This window comes from Antechinus flavipes, chromosome 2, assembly GCF_016432865.1.
Source record: "Antechinus flavipes isolate AdamAnt ecotype Samford, QLD, Australia chromosome 2, AdamAnt_v2, whole genome shotgun sequence".
Classification (NCBI taxonomy): Eukaryota; Metazoa; Chordata; class Mammalia; order Dasyuromorphia; family Dasyuridae; genus Antechinus; species Antechinus flavipes.
The window spans coordinates 265296666-265322778 of NC_067399.1; the positions used below are offsets into that span (position 1 = coordinate 265296666).

Consider the following 26113-nt stretch of genomic DNA (forward strand, 5'->3'; position numbering starts at 1 on the left):
GTCTCCAGAAATTTGTTGAAATGTCAGTGCTACTTGATAATCATCATTAATTTCCTTTGTAGTTCAAAAATGTAATGTATATCATCCAGGTTATTTTAGAGAAAATCCCAAAGAATCTCATTTGATCCTAGGGGGATCTTACTAACTAGATCCTCGATGTCCAAGGATACTGTGATATACATGGTATTTCAAAACTTTTAGTTCACTAAACTAAAAAAATCATTTTTATTTCCAAATGATTGGGGGTTTCGCGTGATTGAGGATAAGTTATCTAGGTTTTTAAGTCTAGGCTATTTTATGTGACTGTCGGATACCACTTACATCCTGGCCATCCCCACCATACTTATTGTTTTACTGTTCTTGGAGTGTCTGCAGATTTGACATATTTCCTAATAAGATAAAATCCATTGGAGTCATATAGACCTTTTAGTCTTTCAGAGTTCAGATTCACTGACTTGAATTTTTGTTTTCTTTTGTCATTGAAAGTTTTTTCATAGGATCTCTGATCACGTATCTTTTTTTCTCTAGGATTTTTATTGGTTACTTTGAACTTTAAATATAACCTCAAGATCATTGTCATCATTTGAAGGAAAATAGGCTTTGAATTACTATTAGTTCATTTTAAAATCAAGTTATATATATTTAAAATCCTGGAGCCTCATTATTAGTAATGTTGTGTTTTATGATATATAGCTGAAGAAAACAAACATTCTTTTCCAATAATGCAATTAGAAGTGAAATTGTATCAGCCCATTAAATCCCTTGAGAAAATGTATGGGAATTAAAGAAAAGTTTAATCAATATTATAGATACTGAGTAGATAAAGATATAGTTATAAATCAATAAATTAAAATATTAATTAATACAATATCTCCCATTGTAGAATCTAAGCTCTTTGTGAACAGGAATTGTTTCATCCTTGATATGTATATTCTTAGATCCAAGCATAGTCCCTAGAAAACTTCTACAAATTGTATCATAAATAATAATTGCTGACTTTTATCTAATGCTTTAAAGTTTTCAAAGTGCTTACCATACATTATTTCATTTGGTCCTCACTACAACTCTTTAAGCTGGTGCTATTATTATCTGCATTTTATAGATTAGAAAACTCAAGTTAAATGAATTTCTAGGGTCAAACAGAGCAAGTTCCTGAAGCAAGATTGGAAATAAGTCTTCTGACAGCCATCTAAGTGTACCTGGGTACAAATATATCCATCCACTTCTTTTCATTATTATTATTATAACTTTTTATTGACAGTACATATGCATGGGTAATTTTTTTACAATGTTATCCCTTGCACTCACTTCTGCCATCTACTTCTTTTGAATTTATTCTTCTGAGTGAAAAGGTTAGACTTTTTAAAACAAATTTTACTGATATTTTGTTTCTTAAATTATCATAATATTTCATGCATCACTTCTCTCACCTTCCCTCTTTCAGAAAACCATTCCACATAACAAATAATACTTTTGAGAAAATTTTTTTAAAGTTAGCACAACTGATGGATGCATTGAAAAAAATCTCGAAATATATATATATAATATATAACATTTGTAGACCTCCCACCTCCATGAAGGGTTTGGTTAAGCATGTTTTCATTTGATCTTTATAATTTTGTTATATTTACTTTTGGTTTTTTTGGCGTGTCATTGTTCTTTCTATTTACATTGTAGTCATGGTATATATTTAAAAAACAAGCAAACAAAAAAAGGTGAAAATACTATGTTGTAATCCATATTTAGTCCCCATAGCCCTTTCTGGATTCAGATAGCTCTCTCTATCACAAGTCTATTGGAATTGATCTGAATCATCTCATTGTTGAAAAGAACCAAGTCCATCAGAGTTGAGCATTACATGTTCTTATTGCTACTGTGTATAATGTTCTCTCATTTAGCGTCAGTTCATATACATTTCTCCAGTCCTTTCTGAAATCATCCTGCTGATCGTTTATTATAAAACAGTAATATTCCAGTGCATTCATATACCATAACTTATTCAGCCATTTAGTTTCCAGTTCCTTGCTATTACGGAAAAGGTTGTTACTAACATTTTAACACATATGGATCCTTTTCCCTCTTTTATGATTTCTTTGGGATACAGACCGAGTAGAGATACTTCAGTATCAAAGGGTATGTATACTTTGGGCATAGTTTCTAATTGCTCTTCAGAATAGTTGAATCAGTTCACAACTTCTCCAACAATTTATTAATTTGACAAATATTTTATAAGAATATGTACTCAATGTACTTTATTCTGCTTCAGTTCAAAAAACATTTTTTTCTCTGTATCTATCACATTCACTATTTCCTATGGCATAGTAGTATTCCATTATATTCATGTGCCACAATCTATTTGGCCATTTTCCCACCATAAATTAGACCTATTAATTGATTTTTTTCCTAGATAGAATTCAAAAAAGGATCATAAATGAAGCTCAAGGTTTAAAAAGTTTCTCTTTTGTGCTAAAAATTACTGGTAATCAAAAGTCTTATCCTTAAAATGCTAATAGGGATCCCAATATTATATTTAAAGCCAGTACTGAGACATAAAAGCAACAAAAACATCTGATAAAATAATACATCTACCTTTCCTTGGGTATAAAATCGTGTCTCACTTAAATTTTTCATTTTTGTGGGATAAAGAGATCTAATTATACTTATAAATATATAATAGGGTAGAAAGGTAAAAGTAAGAGATGCACATTTGAGAATCTCATATATGAATTAATCCCCCTGAAGAGAGAGAGAAATCTTCTTATTTCTTCTAGGCAAAGCTGTAGGGTACAATAGATTGGTGTCCCTAAGTAGCAATGGATTTGAATCTGGCTTTTGACACTCACTAGCTGTGTGCCACTGAACAAATACCTAACATCTTTGTGCCTCTGTTTCTTCATCTTTAAAATGTTTATAATAAAAGCACCTACATCACAAAGTTCTTCTGAACATTAGATGAATTTTCTTTGCAAACCTTAAATCATTATAACTGTGAATTTATATTATGATAGTAGTTATTTAAAAATAGAAACATTGGAATGTAATGCTAGAACATAGAGGCCAGCTAATCTGACTTCCTCATTTAATAGTTGAAAAGGCTGAGGTGCAGAAGGTAAAATACAGATAGTAATTGCCAGAAGGATTTGAAGTAGATCCTCTGACTTCAGATCTTTAGACTGTTTTGTATCTTTACCAAATTAACTTATTCTAAAGGCCAAGTATGAGCAGAAAATAGGGATTCATAATGAAACATCTTTGAAATTAATCCCATCAGTGGCCCTGGCAAAGTTTATGAACTATTAGGGTGTTAAAGTTAGCAAAGCTTTTCTCATTAGAAGGCTTAGATTGTCTCATTAATCTGGCCTATGCAAGAATATATTCAACCAATTGTCAAATATTTATTGACTTCTTGTCAAATATTTATTAACCAATTGCATTCAAGATAGTAAAGAGGAGAGACATAGAATCATGACATAAGATTATGGAGTATATAAGAATTATTTTGCATGTAAAGCATAGCAGAATTCATCGTATTTGACAACTAATTTTGTTTTCACCACTTAGTATCTCTCATCAGCATCTTGATCCTTTGTCTTTTGGACTTAATTTATTTTGGGATTAGAAATTGTTGTGGGTGAGAAAATGGACCACAGGACAAGGAGAACTCTTCCTTTCACTATACTTATCTTTAAATCGGTGAAAAGCAATCTTTAAGTCTGAGAGGGAAGCTTACCTTTGTGCAAGGACCACTGCCTGTGCCTGGAACTGGCACATAGTTTTTATGTGTGCCTGTTAGTTTGAATGCATGATGCAGATCTGCTTTTTGTCCAAGCTGACGGTTATTATATCTTAATGGGCGAAACACTACGCTAATGATCCTTGTGTATATAAATTGTTGTAGTAGAGAGCAGGCACCAGAGGACCACATAAAAATGTTTGCCTCAATTTCCCTGCAAAAAAGGAACTCAGAAACCAGACTCGTCCAAGTAACAGATTTTTAAAGGTAAAGGAACCCAATAAAATTACCAGCTTTTCACAGCGTGTGTCTACTTCCTTTCGACATATTGTGAGGTGTAGGTGAAGTATTCTAACTGAACTGACAGTGTGAGGGGGACAGCTCAGGAGTGAGCAAGATAAAAGTAAAAACCACCAGTAATGATTGATCTTCGCTTTGTGGATTTGACACTTCACCTTTCAGACACCATCTGTAGGAGTGTTGGTATAATGAGATATGTAGAGGAGATCAAAACCTGGAGTACTGTATGAGGGCCTTAAGACTGCCTACACTATTTTATATATATACATATATTTTGGAGTTTTGGTATTTGTTCATTCTGCTGAAATAGCAAGATAAAAGGAATAAGTTCAAAATATGGTGAAAATGAGATTTTGTCAGACCTCACATAGCATAAAGTCATATCAAAGAATGATTTTTTTTTTCTGTGGTGTGATGACTTCCTTGTTGGTTTTTGGAGTTAACATACTTCAAGTTTTATAGGCTATGCTTTTGCACAACAAATATTTATTAAGTGCTTATTACCTGCTAGGCCTTGGGAGTAGGTGTAGGGTATATCAGGAAGTCTTAAGAAATGGTCCCTACCCTCAAGATGCTTAAATCATTATAGTATATGCAACATATCCAACATATAAAGGACTGCTCGCCATCTAGGGGAGGGGGTGGAGGGAGGGAAGGAAAAAAAAAATCGGAACAGAAACGAGTATCAATATAAAGTAATTATTAAATAAAAATTAAAAAAAAAACTAAAAAAAAATAAATAAAATAAAATAAAATAAAATCATTATAGTATAGTGAAACAAAAAAAAAACCTAAACTAACAAGCAGAAGACCTGTTTTTAAAACTTATCCTAATCTTTCAACTAAATCTAAAGTATTTGCTAGCTTTGCAGCTTAAAACAAATTGTTTAAATCATTTCAATTTGTTTTGGTCTTACTTGGTACATCTGTAAAATGAGGGTGTAAATGGTAATAATACTTTTTCTTCCTAAGAACAAAAAGGTTGTATATTAGATGACCACTTAATCTTTAGATCTGTGGACTAAAAAATAATAAGAATTAATGATCAGTGTCAAATGCACAAATAAGTGCAGTAGGAATACCAAATGGGAAGAAATGACCATAGTCATAGAAAGTTTCAGGCAGTAAATAAAGAACATAATGAGGTGTTTTCTGTTGCCTGCCCATTTTCTCTCTACAGTACATTTAAATTCTAGAATGCTGCATTTGTATCACTAGTAGGAATCAAAGTGATTGAAGTTTTCTCTATTGACACCTCTTCTAGGAAGTAAAGGAGAAAAGTGAGAAATTAACAATCATTAACACAGTTTCTTTTTGGCTCATGTGTTTTTCCTCCTGTCTAGAATTCTGAGGATGATCAGCTGACATTTACTTATTGAATCTTTAGATGAGAAAAAAAGGATGCTTATTGACAGTATAACTCCATGTTCTCTGATTAAATTTACATGATAATTTTTAAATGTTGCTATTCAGATGCAATGTCATGATTTTTCAAAGTTTTAGTTTAGATGTGAGAAAAATACAGTGATCATTTTTAGTATTTCTTCTCCTTCACAATTCCATTGGTTGATTTTTTGTAAGAAGGTAATGGGATTTGCATAAGGCTGAAAAGGTATCTGGCCATTTCATTTAAACAGTTGCCGGAGGTTTTAAAGCAGGTTCCATCTGATAAATTAGTGAGTTCATATTATTGACACACATAAAATAACAGTCCTGCTGGGAGGGTAAATTCTTTCCTCCTTCCTTGAAGTGATGACTGCATTTTCATTTAGTGGTTTCAGATTGGTCTATGTGAAAATATATAGCTTCTTAGGTTTCTCTCAAATTTAGATACCTTGATTTGTTACTAAACTATTAACCTGTTCTTTCCCCATCCACATCCCTTCAGCCACAGGTCCACTAGAGATGCTACAGTGAGTGATGAATCAAGGACCTTAAAGGTCTTTGCTTAGTATCTAATGATGAGTTAGATCTTAGTACATCTTAGTTCTGTTATATTTGGTAAAATGATTCATATGGTCCCAAGTTGAAAAAGAAACCACATGAATTGAAGAAACTTGAATTTTACCTTGATGGTCTTCGCCATATTTGTATTTTTTTCTCTACCTTCTCCAGGAATCATATTGTAATGCCAGTGGATAGATTAAAAATTGACAGGCAAAATTTTGAAGTATTCTAAATGTCACTAGTCCTTTTAATAAAATTAATTAGCCTGCCATGGAGAAAATTTATTAGCCTGCTGGTTAATTTCACAATGTAAAATCAAGGAACAGAGTGTGGGGGGTGGGGTGGAAAAGAAGGCTTATTACTTTTGAATAATTATTTAAAGATGTGAGCCTTGCCTATTTCAAATTTGGATAGCCAAATCCATGAGGACTTTTAAATCTCAGGGTTTGTGTCCCCACATAGAAGGGAAGAAATCGAACACAGCTGACATGGACAGAGTATCAGGTAGCACTAAATGGCTTCTTTAGGTTACAGTGCAGCAATTCAGATTGTAATAAGATTGGGGGACAGAGAGGTTGCTTTAAGATTGGGATTTGGGAGGTGGCCATAATCTTCATTTGCCACCAACACTATTTTTTCCTTCATTCTTTTTATAACCTAAACAAGATGTTGGGTTGGCAGTGGCAAGGTGCTTGAAATCACATGCCTGGATAAATTTAATTTGCAAAATTTTCTTTGTTTCTCCCCAGAAAGGGAAAGAATCCTTTAGTCAGGTCTGTGACACTAGGTACTAAATCTCTTCAATTACTGGCAAGGAAGAAAGATTAAAAAACATGTCTCAAACCTGCACCCTGGTTTAGTTCTAAAGCATAAACACTTCTCCTGCAGAGCCTAAATTAAACAGCAGTGGGACATGGAGTTTGTGGAATTAAATGAGGCAGGGCAAGGGCGCAGGCCAGTGATAGAAACCATTTTGGCTCCTTTCATTTTGGCCCCCTGGGGATAAGGGAAGGAGAACAGTAACATAGTGAAAGGCATGGCTTGTGTGAGAATGTGTGATATTATATTGCTTGGAAACTGGAATGAAATAAATGTTGGTTTGGGGGGTTCTAATGAAATACTTTATTCTCTCTGTCTCTAATTTTCTCTCTCTCTCCCTCAGCAATTTTCAATGTGGATGATTCTGTGGTAGATTTGGAAACATTGGAGGCCCTTTATGAAAATGTAAGTATCAAAAACCTGCTGAATTGATATGTCTGTCCTTATTTATCTTTACTAAAAGCAAGAAGGCAAGAGAGGCATAGTGGATAATAGAGCAAACCTTGGAGTCAGATAGACATTGGGTTCAAACCCTGCCCCTTACAAAGTAGCTGTGTGACATTGGCACTGAGGGCTCCAAGGCACCTTATTCTAATATGTTCTGTATTGCATGTTCTATATCAGTTAAAAAAAAAAAAAAGACAATGATGAAGAAGAAGAAGAAAAAGATTTGTATTAACTTTTAGATAAAACCTCCTCCACCTCAAAAATATCCATGAACTTTATCTGGACATAAAAATTATTTCACTCTCAAGAGAAATTAGTATTTCTGTCTTGCATTTAATAACTAATTATTGAATTGACCAATTCTGCCCCTTTTCTACATCCTCTACATTCAGAAAGCAACTAATATGGAAAATCTTTCTTGGAGATTTAGTTTGACCAAAATCTAATCAGAATAAATAAATAATTTTTTTTAGATAATAATATAAAAAATAAAAGAAATTCTAATTCTGGCTAGAGGGTACCTTCTTGCTCATTGGATTTCTCAGATTAGTCTGAAAAAAAAAAGTTGTTTCTCCCTTATATCATTCAGGTGATATAGAAATTGATGTCTCTTTAATTAAGATTTGGGTGACCCAAGTTACATACCCCAAGATGCTCATTTTAATAAAGGCCACCTCCCAATGTGTTAACCTGTCAGAATTGATTGGTAACCCTCCAGAATACTACTTTTCTTTTTTTTTTTAATTTTTTTTATTAGATAGGATTTCTTTTATTATAGCTTTCTATTGACAGAACATATACATGGGTAATTTTTCAACATTGACTCTTGCAAACACTTCTGTTCCATCTTTTCCCTTCCTTCCCTCCACCCCTCCCCTAGGTGGCAGGCAGTCTCATACATGTTAAACATGTTAAAGTCTATCTTAAATACAATATATCTGTACATATTTTTACATTTCTCTTGTTGCACAAGAAAAGTTGGATTCTGAAGGTAAAAATAATCTGGGAAGAAAAACAAAAATGCAAGCAGTCCACATTCATTTCCCAATATTCTTTCTCTGGGTATAGTTCGTTTTGTTCATCATTGATCAATTGGAACTGAATTGGATCATTCTCATATCCACTTCCATCAGAATATATCCTCATATAGTATTGTTGTTGAAGTGTATAATGATCTCCTGGTTCTGCTCATTTCACTTAGTAGCAGTTCATGTAAGGCTCTCCAAGCCTCTCTGTATTCATCCTGCTGGTCATTTCTTATAGAACAATAATATTCCATAATATTCATATACCACAACTTACCCAGCTATTCTCCAATTGATGGGTATCCATTCAATTTCCAGTTTCTAGCCACTATAAAAAGGCTTGCCACAAACATTTTTGCACATGTGGATCCCTTTTCCTTTTTAAATATCTCTTTGGGATATAAGCCTAGTAGTAATACTACTGGATCAAAGGGTATGCAGTTTGATAACTTTCTGAGCATAGTTCCAAATTGCTCTCCAGAATGATTGGATCCATTCACAACTCTACCAACATATGCATCAGTGTCCCAGTTTTCCCGCATCCCTTTCAGCATTTGTCATTATCTTTTCCTGTCATCTTAGCCAATCTGACAGGTATGTAATGGTTTCTCAGAGTTGTCTTAATTTGCATTTTTCTGATCAATAGTGATTTGGAACACCCTTTCATATGAGTAGAAATAGTTTCAATTTCATCATCTGATAATTGTCTGTTCATAGCCTTTGACCATTTATCAATTGGAGAATTGCTTGATTTCTTATAAATTAGAGTCAATTCTCTATATATTTTGGAAATGAGACCTTTATCAGAACCTTTAAGTGTAAAAAATGTTTTCCCAATTTATTGTTTCCCTTCTAATCTTGTCTGCATTAGTATTGTTTGTAGAAAAGCTTTTTAACTTGATATAATCAAAATTTTCTGTTTTGTGATCAATAATGATCTCTAGTTCTTCTTTGGTCACCAATAGAATCCCTACTTTTCAAAGAATATATATACTGTGAGCCTACCAGTAAGATTGTCTTTGGTATAAGAGAGACAGTCACATGACCATTCTTTTATTAATACATGCTGACCTTATTAATAAAATGATTAACTTAATCAGCGACTCTATCTCTCAGAATTTTTAAATTGTCACATTCCACTAGAATCACTTTTGGGAGAGTAGCTAAAGTCTGAATCTCTGTTGTGGTACTCGGGCTAGCAGACCACATCTACATTGCAAAGCTGGGGGATGAAGGGTGAGATTCAAGGTTGGAGTTACCTTTCATATACACTCTAATCTGATGGAAAAAGCAAGAAACTGTCAGGAGACTCAGTGGATCTGAGTTCTAGTACTTGCTCTTCCTCTAACTGTTTGTATTCTCTTGGGTAAATCTCTTGATCTCCATGTGCATGAATGTCATTGGAGACTAGCAATACTATTTTGTTACTTAATCCCATGGGCAGTAGAGAGAGTGGCATGCCTAGATTCAGGAAGACCTGAATTCAAATCTAGCTTCAGACATTTCCTAGCCGTGTGACCCTGGGCAAGTCACTTAACCCTGTTTGCCTCAGTTTCCTTATTTTTAAAATGACCTGGAGATAAAAATGGCAAACCACTCCAGTGTGTTTGCCAAGAAAACCTCAAGTGAGATCACTGGGAATTAAACAGAATTGATTCAGCAACAATACAACTTAATCCCAGCGGTGCTAATGAGGGCAAAATGAGAGGATGGATGTGAAAGTGCTTTGGGAAGTGAAAAGACTCATAAAGACTCATAAATTGAGATTATTTGGCATCCAAGTGGAAAATGACTTATCTTAGTCAGATGAGAAGGATTCCCAAGAAAATCAGAACAATCACAATCATGTTCTTGTGAGTAGATCCTTCAGCATTAGGCGGGGAATATAAAATCAACTGAGACAGGTCAGCAAATGAATGAATTCAGCTGGATGCTGAGTCCTTAAAAAGTGATTTGAGAATCTGTCAATTACACTGATACATTGTTGGTGGAGTTGTGAACACATCCAGCCATTCTGGAGAGCAATCTGGAACTATGCTCAAAAAGTTATCAAACTGTACATACCCTTTGATCCAGCAGTGTTTCGACTGGGCTTATACCCCAAAGAGATATTAAAGAAGGGAAAGGGACCTGTATGTGCCAAAATATTTGTGGCAGCTCTGTTTGTAGTGGCTAGAAGCTGGAAAATGAATGGATGCCCATCAATTGGAGAATGGCTGGGTAAATTGTGGTATATGAATGTTATGGAATATTATTATTCTGTAAGAAATGACCAGCAGGATGAATACAGAGAGAACTGACGAGACTTACATGAACAGATGCTAAATGAAATGAGAAGAATCAGGAGATCATTATATACCTCAACAATGATACTGTTTGAGGAGGTATTCTGATGGAAGTGGATCTCTTCGACAAAGAGACCTAACTCAGTTTCAATTGATCAAGGATGGACAGAAGCAGCTACACCCAAAGAAAGAACACTGGGAAATGAATATAAACTGCTTGCATTTTTGTTTTTCTTCCCGGATTATTTATACCTTCTGAATCCAATTCTCCCTGTGCAACAAGAAAACTGTTCGGTTCTGCACACATATATTGTATCTAGGATATACTGTAACCTATTTAACATGTGAAGGACTGCTTGCCATCTGAGGGAGGGGGTGGAGGGAGAGAAGGGAAAAATCGGAACAGAAGTGAGTGCAAGGGATAATGATGTAAAAAATTACCCAGGCACGGGTTCTGTCAATATAAAGTTATTAAAAAAGAGAGAGAGAGAGAGAGAATCTGTCAATTATGTGGTGGTTTTCTTAGGCTCAGGAAATTATCCTATTGATTTCTATAAATAATTCTTGTATTTTAATATTCTATGAGTTGCTGTAGAGCATACAAAGAAATACAAATCTTGACCCCTGCCCTTGAGGACTTCACAACATGGTTAGAAAGACAACACACACACACACATGAAATAATTTATGTAATATATTATGCATATAAGACTGCAGCATGGCATATTGGATAAATTCAGAGGTACCCTAGCTAGGCTTACGGCCAGTTTCAAATCTCACTTCTGGAACTTACTAGCCATGGGATCTTATACAAATCATTTAATTTAGCTTCCTTGGGCAGTTTCCTAAGACTTAGGTACTAAATCATAGCTGAGTTCTAATCTGCCTTGATGGTGAGAATTCCCATGGTGAAAGTTCCCTTTGCTGAAGAAATTACATGTCTATATATATTCCAAATGAAACAATCCATAATTAAGTGTAAATTTTGCTAATGCTATCAGTTTTCAAAACAAAGAGAATGAATATGTAGTTGTTTGCTTGCCTTTTTTTTTTTTTTAAAGAAGCACTTGATAATAAACATATAATGATTAGAAATATTCTTGACAAAAAGCTGGTGGAAGGCTAAAGATTTTCAGGAAATATATAACTTCTGGGTCAAAAAGGAAAGAAATATTTTTAAGACTGAAAACATCACAATTTACATCTATATAACACTTTAAAGTTTATAAATTCTTTGAAACATTGGTAGTACTTTATTACTACCCACTTTATATAGATGAGTTAATTAACGTTCAGAGAGATCGTGGCTTTCCCAAGCCATACAATAAATAAATGCTTAGAATCAGGACTTCAACTGATACTTCCTCACTCCTGATCTGTCATTCTTTTCCATTTTGCCATGCTTGAAGTATTGTGTACCAAAAGAGAATCTTTGAAGAAAACAGGGACTATATACCTATAATGTGTTTTGCATGATAGTATGTATTTTAAGGGAAAAAACTGATATGTACCTCAGAGCCATTTCTAAAATAGGGGTATAAGTATCTGGGATCCCTGTCTAAATGACCAAGTGCCATTGGCTGGTTAGCCTCTGAACCTTTTCCTCTCTGATACTTTGGCTTAAAATCAGCTGCTTTCATTTCTTTCGGTTCAGGGAAGGAAATCTACAAATAAAGATGGTTTTCTCCACCGAATTGAATAACCATATAGATTCCAATCATTTGTATAAGTTGGACCAAATCCTGAGATTCTGTGATTCTACAAGATAGCCTCTCATCTCTTCCATTTTGTTATTTTCTTACAGAGAGCCCAGAAGGATGAGCTGATAAAAATAAGGAAACATTATGAAACCTCCAAAGAAGAGGAACTTAAACTACTGGACAAACCTGAGCAGTAAGGAAATGTGAATGTTTTTTTCTCTGCGTGGGAATGGGAGATTATTAAAGTTGTGGCCAAAGTGAAATTGTTGTCCTTCTTCATACTGCTACAACCTACCTCTCCATCCTCCCCCTTCCCAGTCCCTCAGTTTTAAAAAATAAAACTGAACTCTTATAATCTGTTAGATCACAGTGTAGTCATTCCAGTTATTGCACAGGCACAGAAATAACCTCAGATGCCAGTAAATTCAGCATCAAAATTTAAGCTGCTGCATACTATTTCACTCCCCTCCCTTTCCCTTTTCCCCCTTAGTTTTAGTAACTCACTAATTCCTCGTAGACTAAACATTCCAGCTAAGAGTAACTAAGGAAGATAACATAGCTCTGACTATTTGCCTTCTCTAGGATAGAAGCAGCTCTAGGATAGAAGGGATCAGAATCCCAAAATTAATTATGGTTGTTGTTTTCCTAAATGTTCCTCCAATAAATAAATCCAGATCACGGTTTTCTTCCAGATTCTTCTGGCTGATTCTCTTGTTGTGTTTCATTTTCTTCCTGTACACAAACCTTTTAAATTTTTCTCTGTATTTTCCTGTTCATAGTTATATATTTTTCTTCTTCTGCAACTGTGGTTCAACATCAGTCTGCCTTCCACCTCTCATTCATGCAGGTAATAAATGTAGGAAGATTAGAGATGTGGAGGTGACTCAAAGTAGATCCTTCAAGTTACTATTGATTTGAGTGGATTACCCCGAGAACCAGTGAGACAGTAGAAAAAATTATGCAGCTCTGGTCTCTTGATCATAGTTAGCATCAGGAAGAATCCCAGGGGAACAGATGGAACTGAGTACCCATTGAACTCTCAAATGAAGCCTTCCAATATATGATACTGAACTTGGAGATGTTTCCTTCCATTATCCCTTATATAATCTGATGAAGATCTGTAAGATAACTGGATCTATCCTAGATACCTCTGAATGATGGTGAGATTTACAGACTTGAACTAAAATCCTGAGATGCCTTTGTATGTGTAGGTGCTCTTGGAGGCTTTGGTCCGGGAATCTGGATGTTAATAGTCCTCAGAAAACTGAGGAGTAGGTGAAGGTTATTTCCAACTCTTTCTCTTGTCCTTCTGTTGTTTCCTTCCTTTTCCTGTGTTAAGGTTTTCAGGGTCTTCAGTAGTAGAGTTTTGTACTATGGTGCTGTATCTTACTTAATGTAATAGGTTGAAACTGAGTTGATGCACTGAGGTCGGAGCACTTAAGGCTAATTACCAATCGGACAATAGTCTATTAGCATATGCTTGGAGAAAGAATGGCCCTGCCCACTACTCTGTGCAGGTTTTGATCTGTTGGCATATAGAGAGACTGAGGCAGGATTTAGAGGGTAGAGTAGGATGAGCAAGGTGGCTCAGAGTGGGAGAAGAAAGAGGAGATTCCTGTGTCCCTGAGCTCTCCACTGATAAAGAATAAAAATCAAGGACTTTTGCTGATCCTGACTCCAGCTGATTTTAAAGTATCCAGGGTGCTAATGCGGTCATCACACTTAGTCTGCCCTCATTCATAGTGCCCTATGGTCTAAACATGCCTTCGTCATTGTCTTCCCAATTCATCCATCCTTTCCTGTTATGTGTTGAATTTCTTCTCAGACCAAGCTCCCTTTTTAGCTAAGTCTCACAAAAATGTTTATGACTGACTAAGAAATAGCTAATTTTAATTTTAAGCCATGGAAAATTTGAGATATCAGGGGAGAAATGTTTAGATAGGGTGAGTTTTTCTGTGGCTCCTCAAATCACATCATATGGGCAATTGCCTACTGAGACATTTGGAAATGATCTTGCTGCCCATAGTCAGCAATACTTGGGGGGTGGGAGGGGAGGGACCCTGAGTCAAAAAGACTTAATTTCAAATGTGCCCTTAGTTAAGTACTATTTTTATAATCCTAGGCAAGTAATTTAACCTTAGCCTGCCTCGGTTACCTCATTTGTAAGATAATAATAGCATCTAATTCCTTGGATTAGTGTGAGACTCAAATAAGATAATATTTGTAAAATACTTTTCAAACTTCATAGTTCATAGCTGTGAGGAAGCATCTTTGCCCTGGGTTTTTAGCTATGATTTATATTTTAAGGAATGAGCAACTAGCAAATAGGTAACTAGAGGAAAGATGCTTTTGATTATCTTTCTCTGACTCTATGCTTCCATTTCTAATATTTCTATTATCAGAAGCCTTTCATTTTCTTTTTCAACCCTGTTGAATTGTCCCAGATGCCATGATGTGGGATCATAGAATATGGGGATAATAATAACTCTTAGCCTAACAACGATTGCCCCTACAGCTGTCACGTTGAAGTCTTGGAAGAGTAGGTTTCTAGTCTAATGAGTAATGAACATGATTCCTCAGAACGTTGATGACCATCACTGACAACAAACCAGGCACTTCTGTGATTCCTGGCGGAGTGGGTGAGCATTGGAAGAGAGGAGAAGGAGAGACTGTTCAGACTAAGCAGATTTCACCTTCCTTCCCGACCTCCTGCACAGCCTTGCGTGTGTTTGAGGTTTGCCAGAGTTTGACTCTCTGGCAACCTATTAGCTCTTCAACTCTCAGTGAGTTGACTATAAGTATGTTTTACATACTGGAAAATATGAATCATTTACTGAGTCCCAACATTGCAATTTCCTTCAAGTCCTGCGGTGCCAGTCCTGTAAATCATAGCAAGGGGGCCATTGGCCTCCTCACTCACCTCATCAGTCTTATTCCATCCCAGCCCCAGAACTGGAAAAAATTTGTAGTGTAGTAGTTGTCTAGTAGGGGCAAGACTGAAATCACTTGTATGATAGAATAGACAAGAGATTGGGTGATCACTCTTCCTGACACAGATTAGAAAGAGCCTTGGGGATACATATCCATCACCCTCTTCACCAGTCAGGGACTTCGGGAATGAGAAACCAATAACTAGCCCTTCAACAACAAGTTGATAGCCACCAAGAACTCCTGGCATTCTGGGAACTATTGCCATGTAGTATAATATAGATCAAGTAACTTAGATTTTTTTTTATTTGGACTTTTAGAGTGAAACAATTTTTTTTTTTTTAAATAGGGAAAGAAATGAGAGAGAAATTAACTACTTACATTGATCTAGCACATTATAGGTCAGAAAGTACATATACCATTTGGCCTTTTATATGTGATTTACACTTTGGAAATTTGTTCCTCCATTGGAGTTTAATGAGGGGAAAAAAAAAAAAAAAAGACTAAATTTGGAGTAAGAGGACCTGGGTTTAAATCCAGGAGCAGATTTGAGAATGTTAAAAACTTAGATGCTCTTGTTCTAAGCTAATAAATATACTTTCTAGTAAACTCAAGCTAGAGAAATTTCAGTGTTGAGTTAAATATTTATCATGTAAAAAGAGGAAACCCTGTATCTTCTCATCTGCAAAATGAAAGGGGTTGGAATAGATTGTCTCTGGAGTCCCTAATAATTTTTAGGAATTTGTGAAATAACTGGTCCAAAGATGCAAGGGTAGACAACACAAAGTACAATTTATCATAAAATATTTATTGATTGCCTGCATTATGGAAGCCAAGTTGGTTGGTACATACACAGAAAAATAATAGGTAGCATCAAGGAGTTTTACAGCTTAGTTGAAAAGACAAAACTTCAGCACATTTTGCCCTTTCCAATAAAAGGGAAGGAAACCATAGCATCCTAGCACATTACAAACTCTAATTTGGCTTAGTATGACAGGAACTTGTTCAGGTTACTTTGAGACACTTTTCTTAGAGATAGCTTCAATTCTTGCCTGACTGTGCCATTCACCTTATAAACTGCAAAGCCTCAGTTAAACCTTGGACTTGTGTTTCTAATTATGATTCCAGAGGTGTGTCATACTGTTTATGTGACCAGAAAAATACAGTGAAATTTTCATCTTCTAATACAATATAACTCTGTATTGTCAAACTTACATAATTCCAATGGGTATAAAGACTAGACTCTTCAGCTAATATCACTGAATGTAGAGAGGTTGTAGTTATGAATCAAGACAAGCAGGTAGGGATGGGAGAAGGTATCTTTAAAGAGATAGTCTCCAGTTGATTTTACAGTAGCATATTTTTCATAGTCCTCATCAAAATTCATCTGAAAGTGCTTAAACCTCCTCCTTCCACATGTATCCTCTCCAGTTAGCAAGCCCTAGTGCCTTCTTTGTAGACAGACCCAGAAAAAAATTCTTGGAAAATTTGGAAGTTTTCTCAATACACACACACACACACACACACACACACACACACACACACACACACACTCACTCCCGTTGGGTTAAAAAGTCTATTTCTTTGTAATTATTCTGGTGAAATCAAGGGCATTTTGCATTTATTCCAAGTTCCCTGATGAAAAAAAATTACCAAAAATCTTAGGACAGAAAAAAATAATTTTAGGGCAGAAAACACAATTTTATATCATGGGGCTATTTGGTATTCTAATGAATCCTTTTAAATTCTTCTCAAAATAATGTTTTTAAATGTATAAAATAAAAGAATTACAAGTAAAAATAATTATATTCAAGTTATTATCAAAATGATGAAAAATAATAATAGCTAATAATTTACCTATTTTTTTACCTAGTGATTTAGGATTAAACACCCTCCAAAAGTTAATTCATTTGATCCTTACAAGAACCCCATGATATAAGTGCTATTATTATCCTTGATTTACAGATGAAGAAATTGAGGTACAGAGAGATTAACGAACTTGCTCAAGGTCACACAGTAAGCAAGTGCCTGTGACAGGATTCAAACTCGGGTCTTTTTTACTTCAAGCCCATATAGTTTATCTACTGTAGCACCTACCTGCCTAAACAAGTTCATAGACCCCAGTTTAAGAATGCCTGCTATAAAGGGCTTGGAACTGCTATTGAAAAAGGGATGAAATTACTTTGTGAGACAGTCATTCTGTTAGGTAATGAAGAGAAAAGTAACTTTGTGGGTCTTTTTCTGCACTTAAATTTGCATCCAAAGAGAGAAATTTCCAGATAGTCCGTAGAGCATAGTGACAGGGTCCCTTCTCTGTGTACCAACATAGCCTCTGATGATCTCTTCTGCAAAGAAATAAATGAGAGCTTTGCTGGGTCAAGTATTGTTAATAAGTCTTTGTAATGTTTGATTAATATTTGTGAGAGGAATGTTCCAGAAAATCATTATGTTTATCTGAAGAAATATGGTATGGACAGCATTAAAAGACATTTGCTTTATAGAGAGCTGAATCCTAACCAGTCACTGCATCTTTGAAAGGCTTTATATGAGGTCCATTTGTATAATCAGAGACACAATTTCCAAGTGGGAGATGGATCCCTGAAGGCGTAGGAGGAAGGCAAGAGCCTTTCACTTCTGAGGTTTCAATTTACTCAACTGTAAAAGAATGGTTTGTCACAGAAGATTTCCAAAGTCCTTTCCAGCTTTAAATTCTGTGATCTTATAAAAGAAGCCTTATTGTTGATCCTTTTCTTTTCCCACCACAATTTTCCTCATCATTTACTCCACTGATCAGAGGTTACAAGGATTTTAAAGAAAGATACCTTTCCTCTTAATAGACTCCTTTTGCTGAAGCAATTATTGACTTAAATGTCCTCAATGTCTCAAATGAAAGATTTTGACATGAAATATGGCAATGCAATTGATTATTAGAAGTTTATTAAAGTGCAGATATCTCCAGAAATAGAGGAACCATAAAATGTGAGCCAAATAAACTTCTTCACATACAGAAGTAAAAAGCCTTCCAATTTTATCCCTGAGTAAAAGTGTTCTTTGTGTCAGACTGTAGAAATCGCAAAGAAATAGTACTATGGGTCCACCAAGACTTTCAGAAATACCAGTTAGTCATCATCTCAATTCCCTATTAAATTAATAACCGAGTGCACGGATTCCCTCCTTTGCTGAGGTCATGTCCAGCTGTTTCCATTCATATTAATTTATGCCCTTTACTTTGATTGTTGGATTGGAGTAGTTGTCAGCTATTATAGCCTAAGTCTGTAAAGAACATGGTCTGTGAAGCGAGACAATGAATTACTGTATAGATCAATCCCCACATTATCTGTTTGTTGGCATCCAATATTGTTTTCTTTACAGTCAACACATGTAGGATGAAATGAAGGGCTGAGTTATTATCAAGTGACTCAATCAATATAGACTAATTTATAGAAGCTCACATATTGTTAAATGGGACTAGCATTTATTTGATGCTAGTCTTTCAAAGTACTTTATGTTATCTCATTTGATCCTTATAACCACCTTATGAAATAGGCACAATTATTATTCCCATTTTAAAGACAAGGAATCTTTAAACACAGGCTAAGTGATTTGCCCAGGGTTACAAAGTCAAAAGCAAGGTTTAAACACAAATCTTCCTAATTCCAAATCCAACATTCTTCTCACCCTGCCACCTGGTATCTGCCTTATCATAGATTTAAAGTTGGAAATAACATTAGAGGCCATCAAATTGAACCTCCCTAATTTTACAGATGGAGAAATGAAAAACAAGAGAAGTCAAAATTGCTTTACTGAGATCACATAAGTAGCAGAGCCAGATTTTGAACCCAAATCTTCTCTTTCCAAATCTAGCTCTCTTTCTATTACTCCAGTTCACATCCTAATTTTATAGATGGGCATACAAGAGCTAGAGAAGTGACATTTGCTTAAAGTCACATGGTAATAGAGCTGGGTCAACAATCTAGGCCTTCCAAGTCATTGCTCTTTCCACTACTCCATACAGTCTACTTGCTTTTTCCTGGCTCTGAATTCTGTATATCACTTAACCTTATAAACACAGCTAGAATGGGTATTTTGAAGAAGGGAGTTACCATGCATAATTTCAGATGCTAAAAATAAAATAAGGCGCTTGCACTGTTTGCTCTTTTGGAACAAACCAAATATGACAATAGAGACCAGTGATCTTGGTTTTAGTCAAGTTTTCTGATCCTAAAATGTTTAAGATCAACTAATGAATATTTATTAAGTGCCTACCCAAAATACTACTCCAAATATCAGAGATGAAAAATTAATAAGACATGGTCTCCACCATGGATGCTTACTGTCTAATAATAAAGACATTCATACACACAACATATATACACACATTCATATATATTTAGAAATTTTCATTTCTATGTATACAAACACATGTCTTCAAGGAAATCCCATTAAGTAAGCTAACTTTAAAAATAGACTATCTAAAATGCAAAAAAAAAATTGTATTTTAACCATATTTATAACTAGCATCTTTATAGTTAAAGTTTCCAAAGCAATTTACCAATATCATTTTATTTTATCCTCCCAACTTTGGGAGATAGGTGCTATTATTATATCCGTTTTATAGATGAGAAACTGAGGCAGATAGTATATGTGACTTGTCCACAATCTCAGTGCTAGTAATTAATTGTCTGAAGTCAGATCTAAACTCAAATCTTTCTGATTCCAGTGCTATCTATTGTGTCACATAACAAGCAAGCAAGTGGTTAGAAACAAAATCCTTGAGCCTTAATTTCTAATCACAGTCCTTTCTGCTATGTAGTGGGCCCTTTATCAGTTCTTAAGATTGCCTACATCTTTTGTAGATGTTGGATTTAAAATATTTGAACTTATACCAAAAGTAGCTTTTCCTCAAATAAAGAAAACTCTAAAGCTAGCTCCTTTCTGTTTTGTTTCTGTTATTTAATTTTCCTGAATATACCTGTGTATGTGTAATTCATTCTTATTTCCACAGATTCTTATATGAATTATCCCAGATTCCAAATTTTGCTGAACGTGCCCAGTGCATAATCTTCAGATCTGTCTTTTCTGAAGGCATTACCTCTGTTCATCGAAAGGTGGAGATCATTACAAGGGCTTCAAAGGTGTGTTCATTACTTTAATTAATATAATACTCAGAGACAAGGGCATAGGTAAAATGTCCTCCAAAGAGTATTTTCAATTTTAGGATGCTAGGTTTTTCAAAGGTCTTTAAAGTAGGAATTTTGTAATTTACCTTTTTTTTTTTTTTTTTGGTGGGGCAATAGGATTGGATTGGGATAGGGAGAGGAGAACATCTACACTTCCCATTTGTTTCTGGACTGGTTCTTCAGAACCAATTATATTGAAAAATCATTTTATTATAGTTTTAGCACTTGGTAATAATAATAATGATAATAACTGACACATATATAGGTTTTCATAGTGTGTTATACACATTTAAAAGTGCTTTATATATAATCTCTTTCAGTTCTCAAAACAACTTTCTGAGGAAGAATATCCTCAGATATTCTGAGTGTAGATGTAAACTAAGTAGTTTAGATGAGAAAAATATCTTGTCATTGAATCCATAAGATTGATCACCTGGGGTTCATCCAGTTTAGAAGATAAAATGGATCCGAAAGACTTGGAATTCAAATAAATATATGGGATGACTGGTTCAAAAGAACATCTCAGTATTTTTTCTTGACTATATATTTTGGCCATTTATAGGAGCTTTATATGATCAGGGCTACTGATATAAGCACACAAAAAGGTAACTTGGATAGCAGTAGAGGAAAGGAGAGATCCCAGATTCCAGATGGGTGTCATCAAATGGAGCTCCCTACTCCAACAAGTCCAATATACTCATAGCACTAGCTATGTCGCATATGTTAAAACACTTTGGGGTTCAACACAAGATTTAAATGGTTTCATTTCCCCATTTTCTTTCAAAGTTCTATTTCCATAAGAACATAATATTTTCCAAGAATGACTTGATACTTACTCAGTCCTTAAGTGGTCATATGTTTACTTTTTTAACCCAAATATTAGATATTTTCAATAAGGAAATAGTAAATATTGCCATATTATAATGAAATCTCTTAGTAACACCCTAACAGAGAAGAATGAAAAAATGAAGGTAATTTAAAACAAAACAAAAAGCATTTCATCTTTGCATTGAAATAGATTTCTATCCATCTGAGACCATACGGAAGAAATAAGTTCTGTTGAATTTTTTTCATTTAAGTAACAAGAATAAGAAGAAAACCAAAATGAGATGGGGATCTGAAAGAAACCTTGAACAGTTTTAAATAGTAAAAGTTTATGGACTCATCAGCAAGCACATAGTAAATCCCAGTGAATGGCCTTAAGTTGCTTTCAGAGTGGCTGTCCTCTTAATTTTATACTTATTGAAAAAGGAGAAAAGCCTTACTGTTTATATTATACTGACTATAATTGAACTATACATATATAAATTGCTTGTCTTTCAGATAGATTCTTAAGTGGCACACTTTCCACACTGAAATCATCACGGAATAAGCCTAAATATGTCAGACATTAAAAAAAAAAATGTAAAGACTATAAAAAATTTTTTAAGCCTCAACAGGTTCAGAGACCATGATTATTCCAATTAATCTTTAATCTACAAAATATCCAATGCTTATAATTACTTTGATGAATAAAAAGCATTAATTTTTATGGACATTTCTGGGGAAATTAAGGAAAATATATTTTTACACCACTGACAATCTGATTGCCTATTGTCATATATCACCTGCATTATCATTTGGGGTATAAAACTATTAAATACCATAACTTGGTATTTGTTTTCACAGGGCTTGCTAGATATGAAGAGCGTAAAGGATATTTTAGCCTTAATTCTGGCTTTTGGAAACTATATGAATGGAGGAAACAGGACTCGGGGTCAGGCAGATGGATACAGCTTGGAAATTCTGCCCAAACTCAAGGATGTCAAAAGTCGGGTTAAGTATCTGTTCATTGTGGTATAATAGACATCAGCCATTTTTCTCTCTATCTCTTTAATTAGGTACTCTTTCTCAAGAAAATTCCCTCTGCTAATAAACATTAACACCCTCTCTGTAATGTCAGTCACAAAGAGGTGACCATAGCAATGAGAGTTGTTACTTCCTCAGAGTCACAACGTCAATGTGTGCCAAAGATGGGACTTGCACCCAGATCTTCTTGAACTGAGAGTCCAGCTCTGTATCCAGATTGCCATCTTGTTTCTCATAGTCTTTTAATTAAAATAATTTCTTTTGATATATTCCATCATGCTCCCTGACTTGTGTGTAAAGATTCATGTACTACATGTCTTTTCTTCCTTGCCTTTGCTCTCCTTTTGTTTCCTAAGACAAAGTAGTTTTTCCTGTGGGACAAATTAATACTCTTTATGGAACAGTCCAGCATGACTTTTTTTCTGTCTATCAATTGCTTTAAATGAGCCAATAGGAACTGAGTTTCAGGAGCATTGAGGAGGATGTGAAACAGATAAGCCACCATCACATCTGTCATTTGAAACACCAGCCTGAAGGAGCCTGGAGTTGACTACGTGTAATCTATTCTTTCCTGAATGGTAGCAATGAGGAATCATCATTACAACAGTGCATTTGAATTGCTTTCTAGCTCACTACAATTGGGCTGGAGCCTACCTACTGTCAAAGACCCGGGCCTGATTATCAGTTGGCTCCACACCCCTGCAGAGTTGGCTCTTTAGGAGCCACTAGCCTATACCTAAGAGTCCCATGGGGGTTGGGGGGAGGTAAAGGAAGGCACACAGGCAAATTAGAATTGGACTCATGTGAACAGGACACAAAGGCTTCCTTGTGGGAGGGCTTGCTCTCCTCTGGACTCCCAGGGTCATAAAATGACATGGTGTTCCTTTTAAGCCTTTTTTCATGCCCTTGCAAGCACTTGTGCGTTATGCCTCTGCCCCTCTCTCCCTTTCTCTTGGGGGTGGGGGATGGATGGAATAGAAAACTTTTCTATTTTGCTTGGGTCTCCTTTTCACTTTTCTATTCCCTCTCAACTCATAGCATAATTGAAAAGTAATAATAATAGCTAACTTTATATAGTGCTTTTGTGCTTTTCATATTTAAAGGCTTTACTATTGTATTATTTAATCTTCACAAAAACTCTAGAAGGTAGGTGCTATTGTTATCCCCATTTACAGAGGAAATTACATACAACTACAGTCTAAGGCTGGATTTGAACTCGGATCTTTCTGACTCCAGACTTGGTGGTGTTCTGTCTACTACACCACCTACCTGCCCCAATGGAAATTCTTGCGTTTGCCTAATCATTGTCCTAGAGAGCTATATAATTAAAAGTTTTAGAAACTGAAGAGACCTTAGTGAGCGCATAGCTTCACCTCCTTCCTTTTACAGATGAGGAAACAGCCTCAGAGAGTCTTTGCCAAGGATCACAAATGGAGTAAATATCTAATTTAGAATTTGGCCATTTGTCTCTAAATCCAATTCCTACTATATCATTGAATGTAGCAATACTTTAAAAAGGCTTTATTCATATAGTGAAAATATTTTGCTTTTTATCTTTTCTTACCATAATAATCAGGGACAAGTTTATTTCAATAGTTCAAAGGGAAAACTGAGGCATAAAGGTAAAGGTCTTATGGCTAGGCTTGAGTAAAAAGGAGAATATGGTATAAGTCTGTTTGAATTGGTATTTAGAATTAGGCACCTAAGCCTCAGTCCTTCACCTAATATATGGAAATGTATGAAATGATTTTAAGTGAATTTCAAAGTGTGAATGATTTTATTTTTTTCTTTCCTCCTTAGGATAATGGGATTAACCTAGTAGACTACGTTGTGAAATATTATCTGCGCCATTATGACTTGGTAAGCAGAGTAAATGACTGGAGAATATGATGTTTTCAGTGATGCTTCTCCAGAAAGACTAGAAATAACCATATGCCCTTGTATCTCCTTCTATCGCACTCAGGATTTTTCTCTGGAAAAACATAGATGGAGTCAGAAAACTCATATTTCTAAAACAGGATGTTGTGATAGCTACTCAGATACCGAAAAACTAAGTCATCTTCATGCCAGACCATTTATCCTTGATGCTTGTGTAGGGACTGGTTTGAGGCCAATCATTTCAAACCTTAGTTGTAGTTCTTCAGTTGTTCATTCATGTCCAATTCTTTATGATCCTGTGAACAACAGCAAGCCAAGTCCAGCTGCCCAATTTAGTTTGATTTCCCAAAGAAAAGGAAAATTGTCTAACAATGATCATCTTATTTTAATTACATGTGTTCTACTCATCATTGCTAAAACATTGAACCCACAACACATGGAGAAGAACAAAGAACATGGGGAACAAAGTGTAGGTCTTCAAGAAATGTAGTACTTTCAATGGGAAAATATGGCAAGGAAATAATGGCAGCTACTCTGCTTGATTATCCATTTATAATTATAACAACTAATACTTATAAGGAAGCAGCTAGGTAACTCAGTGGGGTAGAGCAGTAGGCTTAGAGTCAAGAAGAACTGAGTTCAAATCTGGCGTCAGACACTTATGAGCTCTGTAACTATGGGCAAGTCATTTGTTTGCATTGATCTGCTAGACAAGAAAATAGCCAACCACTTCAATGTCTTTGCCAAGAAAATTTGTTAGATAATATGGTCCATAGGGTCATAAAGAGTTGGATACAAATGAACAATAATACTTAAAAAGCACTTTTAGGCTTACAAAGAAATTATTTCTCATTTTGTGTGTGTGTGTGTGTGTGTGTGTGTGTGTATAAATGTGTACATTTGATTCTCACAATTCTATGAGTTATATGTTATCCCCATATTGCAGATAAAGAAGTGATCCCACACTTAGTAAGTCCCAGATACAGATTTGAACATGGCTCTTCCAGACTTTCAAATCTAGTACTCCATTGCACTACCTGGCTGCCTACACAACATTGTTCTACATAGGTGGATCTCAAACATTTTAATCTCAAGACCCTTTTGTGCTTTTAAAAACTATTCAGAACTTCCTCAAAGAGCTTTTTATTTTTATTTTTTACTGTGAGTTATACTTATCAATATTTATTATATTAGAAGTTAAGCTGTCAGTATTTTTGCGTAAATGGTTTTGACATCCAGGAGACCTGAGTCCTAGGGACAACTTTTGAGAGCTGTTGTTCCACTGATTCTCAAAGTATGGTCTAGAGAATCCTGAGGATCTCTGAAACCCTTTTAGAGAGTCTACAAATTCAAAAATAGTTTTTATTTCCAATATGGTAAATATCTATAAATATAATCCAAATAAACAAAAATGCTTTGGAGAGATCCTCAATAATTTTTAATGGGATAAAGATACTGAAAACAAAAGTTTGAGAACCACTGTATCTAGACCCTGTGAAAAGATTACAAAATACCACATGTTTTTTGCCCTTAGTAGGCCTTCAGTCTGCTTAACAGGAGATAGAGTTCAAGAATAGAGTGGGAGGGGGGATAGAGAAAACATTTAGATATTTGTATTATTATCTTTAAAAATATACACATAACTTGTAACAAACTAGAAAGAGCTATGTATGTATATGATTTGCCAGAGGACTAAGATAAATAAAATGAGAATAGTCTAGGACAGGAGTCCTCAAACTTTTTAAATAGGGGGCCAGTTCACTGTCCCTCAGACTGTTGGAGGGCCGGACTATAGTAAAAACAAAAACTTTGTTTTGTGGGCCTTTAAATAAAGAAACTTCATAGCCCTGAGTGAGGGGAATAATCGTCCTCAGCTGCTGCATCTGTAATACCGAGTTCTTAATACCATTTATATCCCAGAATTGTTGTGAGGATTAAATGAGTGAAAATGTATAAAGCACATTGAAAACTTAAAGAGCTATATAAATGATAACTATTATTATTATTTCTGATATTTCTAAAA

General features: G+C 35.0%; 1 protein-coding gene across 2 annotated transcripts in view; it reads left to right on the forward strand.

The window, feature by feature from the left end:
• The window catches only part of LOC127549190 (formin-like), a 344725-nt gene that overhangs the window by 186159 nt on the left and 132453 nt on the right, over nt 1-26113 (forward strand). For both annotated transcript variants that reach the window (XM_051977020.1, XM_051977021.1), the window contains 5 exons: nt 7143-7204; nt 12361-12449; nt 20190-20319; nt 22033-22179; nt 24013-24072. In XM_051977020.1, coding sequence (XP_051832980.1) covers nt 7143-7204; nt 12361-12449; nt 20190-20319; nt 22033-22179; nt 24013-24072 — 488 coding nt within the window. The remainder of the gene's footprint in view (nt 1-7142; nt 7205-12360; nt 12450-20189; nt 20320-22032; nt 22180-24012; nt 24073-26113) is intronic.